This window comes from Protopterus annectens, chromosome 5.part0 (assembly GCF_019279795.1).
Source record: "Protopterus annectens isolate FY-2018-M chromosome 5.part0, PAN1.0, whole genome shotgun sequence".
NCBI lineage: Eukaryota > Metazoa > Chordata > Ceratodontiformes > Protopteridae > Protopterus > Protopterus annectens.
In genome coordinates, this window is record NC_056735.1 from 155,779,785 (window position 1) to 155,785,784 (window position 6,000).

Below are 6,000 nucleotides of genomic sequence, written 5' to 3' on the forward strand. Positions count from 1 at the left end.
ATCTGTTTTTTGGGCATAGAGGCCTGTGCACATAGCTCATGCGTCATTTTTTTTGCTTTAAAAGTTGCTTTTGTCTTTGATTTTGAAGCTGGCGTCTGTTTTATATAAAAATGTTGAGGCCTGAATACACCCTTAGAAGCCGGTGCTTGCTCAGCAGTTATGGACCCATCCGAGGGAGAGACATCCGTGGGTACAATACTTTGAGAATCTCGCGGCATGCCGGACTCCACATGGGTCTTGGTAGGGGCCTGCGACTCTAAAGTAGCAGGTATCAGGGGCTGCGAAAGCGCATCACTGAGTACCGGCGAACCGGCGACTGGCTTAGGAGAAGCTTCATCTGTTTTGGACCTCGACGGTCTGTCTCTGTCCTTTTCTTTGTGTTTTTTGTGTACTCCGGTAGTCGGATTGCTATCCGACGACATTTCAGGGTAGTTAAATCTGTTTCCAATATATTGGCAAAAGTGTACCGACGCTTAATAGTGTGTTGGATAAATCGAGCACAAAACCGACAGCCAGGCACGTTGCTGATCAGGGCCTAGGCAAGTAATACAGTATAAATGAAAGTCCTTATGAGGTACTTGCTTCCCACAAGAAATACAATTATTAACTTTTTCTGACATCGTTATTGAGCAAGAAAAAAGTTTCCCCAACGGGGTACTTAGCTTTAGTGAAGACTTTGGTTCTGAAACTCGAACTCAAATATTTCAGGAGTTGGCCGACAGGCACTTGCGAACTGCTTCTGCTTCGGGCACCGCGTGGCAAGAAAGACTAAAGAAAATGGCGTCGGCTGCTTGTTTTATACCCCTGACGACCTGACGTCATGGAAGAGGAGACAGCAACCGACACAGGACCCAACACTTTGGAATTCAGGCCGACTGAGGGCAACCTGCCAGCAGATTACCCAAATGTAATAACTACAACAGTGAAACATGAAGAACATCGACCCAAACGGCCAATAAACTACACTTTCTGGTCCAGAAACCACTCTTGTGTTAGATAGGCTATCTAGTGCTTACCACTCCCACTGATAAGCTAGAAGGCTTCCCACCAACACAGAAAGGCTTTGGGGGCTCAGAAGCTTACAAACAGTCCTGGTTACAGAAAATCTGTATCTGGACTAAACTAGTTACAGGAAAGGCAGGAAACAAGCTTAGAAAAAATTTTTTTTTGTGGAAAGGGAGAAAGGAGAAGAAAATTCAAAATTAAGAACCTAAGTGGCTTGCCCTTCACAAATGTTCTTTCTGTATTAGGTAGAATGAGCTATAGTGAGACTAGACTGGAATAGAGCTGGGATAGAGCTGAACAGATGGGACCGGTAGGAGTGTTGGCTAGGCTTACATAGGCCCTAGGTCCGATAACCTAGTACCTTCCTATGAATAATGGAGGAGAACCGAGATTTAAGAGAAGGAAGGAACTGATCAATTTATGTAATGTGGGACTCATAATTATACAAAAAAAAATGTGATGCAATATTTGTCACTAGGATCATATCAATATGGTTGTTTTTTTAAATAAATGTACGTTTGCCTGTGTCTTAAATGATAATTCAAATAAAGGTTAAAAAAATACTTATGTCCCATAACTGCATTCATGCAGCATTAAGCATACAAAACAGCAGACTAGTAAGTTAAAATCCCCAAAGGAATTAATAGCAATAGTAAATAGCAAAGCAAAAATATTAAAATAATAACATAACACAATATATATATATATATATATATAAACTTTGAAATAAAACAGAAACAAGTCAAAAGTATACAATAAAGACGTGTATGTGTATATATATATATATATATATATATATATATATATATATATATATATATATATATATATATATATATATATATATATATATATATATATATATATATATATATGTGTGTGTGTGTGTGCAAACTTTTAAATAAAACAGAAACAATTCAAAAATATAACAATAAAGAGGAAGACGTTCCCAAAAGGATATTATCTTGCTTATGGAAGCTGTAATCCAGCAATGCAGCCTGCTGAGGAGTTTCAACTCCAAGTCTTACAGTTGGCAAATACTTAACTCACTTTCACTGACAGGGATCAGGCTTTCCCTGATGGGCGGGTCTTAGCCAATCCCAAATAACAGCGAGTCAAAGGAGGAGGAGATTCTGAACTCTGGAAAGTACCAGTGTGGGTTTGTGCGGCCACAGAATCCATACATCACTCAGGCAGTGTGAATGATGAACAGCTCTGATTTTATTTCACAAGCTCACCAACAAGGAATGTCTCAAATCCTAACTGGGAAGTAAAATACAGCATGTACAAAAATAGCTTTCAGGGTTGTGTTTGTGTTCCAGCTCTTTCTTAAGTGCATGTTCATCTACTGGAGTAAAAGACCATATATAGCTGGGCACAGACTACAATATTCTCAAATATCCTAAAAAAAGCCCCTCATTATCCAACCTACTTACTGTCTATACTGCAAACCGGTACCTAAGATCTAGTGAAAAATCTCTCCTTTCCATCACCAATGCTAACAATAATGCAGGGAAAGTGCTCTACTCCCACACCATTGCCAGAAATTGGAACTAACTTCCCCTATCCGTGTCCACTGCCCCCTCCACATCCATATTCAAAAACTCCCTCAAATCTTATATTCTTAGTACCTGGTTATACCCTTGTATCACATAACCATACCCACACTGCTATTAACTCCCCAAACTCCTCTCTGGTCACATGCTGGATCACTGATCCCCTGTAGGCTTGGTCATCTGAAAGGGAACTTTTAACTGTAGAATCTTACTTTATATATTTTCTTCTCTTACCAATGTATAACTGACATTGTCTTTTTACCTATGTTCTATATCTTCTTTTACCTGGAGTGTTTTTATTTATTTCTTGTTATTATTACTATGCTCAGCATACATGATGAAACCTGTTTTGTGTAGTATGCTGGATGTACTGTATTTGTATAACTTGATGCCAGAGCTTTTCGCCCCAGGCCTCCGCTGAAAATGGACCTGGTCCAGTCAGAATTTCACGGTTAAGAAATGTAAAATAAATAAAATAAATATAAAGACCTTACAAAAGAGCCAATGAAGACAATATACCATTCAAATTCACATTAAAAGGAATATAGGAAAAAATAACATCAATTGACCTTTATACTGATGAAGATCTGTTAAGGTCTCCTGGTATGTTAAAATGATTGTTTGGTACTGAGTGACAATCTGTCGACGCAGATTCTCCCAACAAGGGGATAACTCTCCCAGTTCTTCAAGTTCACAAACCCTGTAATTTAAGAAGCAGGAATTAAAAAGCAATCACTGCATGTTGTCTAGAGTATTTTACAGAATACCCTACTTGCCAAACTACAGCAGAAGTCACAACACATCACAGGCACACTCACCTTAGCGACACATCCAGGTGTTTTTCTAGGATTTGCAAAGTCACATATCTAAGTGACTATTACCCATTCATATTTATATTAGTAAATGAAACATCATGCTACAACTGCTTAACAACAGCAAATTTAAGCACACATGATACTCAATGCAAATACCAACAATAACGGACTCTTTCTAGATCAGTTACAATGAGATACATTATTATGCAAATGGTCATAATTTAATGTTTCAGTAAATATTTTAACAATTAAGCAACATAAACAGAAGTGCTTGATTTACTATGAAATTTCACAAGTGAATGAAGAAAAATGCTAGAGATAGTATGGAGGGTTATTTATACACACACAATGCACTGTGCATTCTTTCCTAGCAGGGCTGCACAGTGCAATAACAGGGAGTGATGCAAAGACTGCTGTAGTATTGCACCAGTACGAAGGTTCCAGCAAGCAGTGCTACAGTGTTCTTACTTGACAATACCACAAACACATGGAACAGTCTGATGGTATGGCCAATGTAAATTAGCCATGGATTCTGCCCCTGAGCTACACATTGAGACTGAAATAGCAAGGCAGAGCAATTCAAAGACAGGTCTACTGTGTTATTTTAAAGAAGAATAGTGAGGAGTGAATGTGGCAATTTGAAAATGAACACACTGCTGTCAATGCCAGCAGCAGGTATGTTATCATTATACGACATAAGTGCTTTGCATGCATGTGTCTATCTGTCAGTCTATAGCTGCCTATACATCACGGCTGTCTGACCTCCCTCCAAGTGTACCAAGTGTTAGTTCAATTCAGAGACATGCAAATGAACTGCATAATGAGATTTTTGCTTAGTGCTACTCTTCCATGTCTCCGAATTGCTTCTTAGCACCATAGCACTACCAGCGCTCCTCGGTGAAGCACTAGTACTGTTAAGGAGATCATCTCCCTCAATACTTCCTACTCCCTCCCTGAGGGGTGGAGCCTGAACATTTACTGATGTAATAAGTCAGTTACAAAAACTAATATTAACTTGTTTATTGTGACTTACAAACCCCAGTTACCACTTTGAAATTAATGAATAACACCACTGTACAGATGGGTTTGTCATGAACAATAACAACAATGGTTCCATACATATGACCATTTGTTGGAGTTGCAAGCTTTTAACTTGATTCTGTCAAAAGGCTCGGGATGCAGTGAATGGAAGTTAGAAGAGAAGAGAATGTTCTGTGTTCCAAAAGAGGTAATGTTAATTAAAGGAGAAGAACCTAAAGTTTATTTAAACAGGTTATTTTACACACACACACACGTATGTATCTGTGTATCTATCTAGCTATATATATATATATATATATATATATATATATATATATATATATATATATATATATATATATATATATATATATATATTTATTGTGTCTTTCGGCTTTTCCCAGTTAGGGGTCGCCACAGCGGAACTCTAGTCCGCTAATGATTGGCAGTTGATTTTTACGTACCTGCTTGCCAGGCCTGACGGACAACCTTCAACGAAGGTACGCCCATTCATGCATGTCTCCACGCAGAAGACGCTCTAGCTGAGAATCGAACGGGATAGCGTCTTACTGTGAGGTGAAAACGCTACCGCAGCACAACCACCGCGGATCTTATATATATATATATATATATATATATATATATATATATATATATATATAAACACAAATATACATGGTGGTGCAGCTGTTAACGTTGTCACCTCACAGCAAGAGGTTTTCCCATTCGATTCTCGGCTGAAGCGCCTTCTGTGTGGAGTCTGCATGTCCTCCTTGCAGTTGTGTGACGTTTAAAGACATGCAGGCAGGTGAGTGCGTGAATGGGTGTGCCTTCTTTGAAGGTTGGGTGTCGGGCTGGCAACTCGGCACCGTAAAAATCCACTGCCAATCATTTGCGGACTGTAGTTCGGCTGTGGCGACCCCTAACTGGGAAAAGCCGAAAGACATTACTTTTACTACACACACACACACACACACACACACACACATATATATATATATATATATATATATATATATACACAGATAGATACACAAACATATTTATATATGAACATAGCAAAAAAGCATTTCAAAAGCAAACTACCAATCCCAGACAACTGAACATTGCACTCAGTAAAGAGACAAGTACTGAAACCATGTAAATAAGAGTAAGGAAATAGTTAAAACAAAGTCAAAAGTAAACTTCTCCGGCAGCATTTTTATAGGTGGAAAAAGCTCTGTGCCACTGCAATGTTATGTTACATGCAAAACCTATGAGAAAACAGAATACATATGTGTGCATGTACACACACACACACACAAATATAAATACACATACTGTATGTGTGCACACATGTAAAACTGCGGGTATTAGGTGTGCATAGGGGTTTTGGACTACTTTCTTAATATGCTGCAGTGACTTTATATTTTGGATACTGTATTATTTACTGTTTTATGGCATGGGTTGGTGCATTGTATTTCAAACTGTGCTACTTGTAATGGTGTGGTTTGGCGCACTGTGCTTCAAACTGTGCTACTTCTTTGGTGTGATGTGGTGCACTGTGCTTCAAACTGTGCTACTCATAAAGGTGTGGCTTGGTGCACTGTGCTTCAAACTGTGGA

The 6,000-nt window shown here is 38.6% G+C and overlaps 1 protein-coding gene across 7 annotated transcripts in view; it reads right to left on the reverse strand.

Moving 5' to 3' along the window:
- Window positions 1–6,000, reverse strand: part of INPP4A (inositol polyphosphate-4-phosphatase type I A) — a 1,931,511-nt gene that overhangs the window by 1,534,783 nt on the left and 390,728 nt on the right. For all 7 annotated transcript variants that reach the window (XM_044072185.1, XM_044072184.1, XM_044072183.1 and 4 more), the window contains exon 6: window positions 3,131–3,261. In XM_044072185.1, coding sequence (XP_043928120.1) covers window positions 3,131–3,261 — 131 coding nt within the window. The remainder of the gene's footprint in view (window positions 1–3,130; window positions 3,262–6,000) is intronic.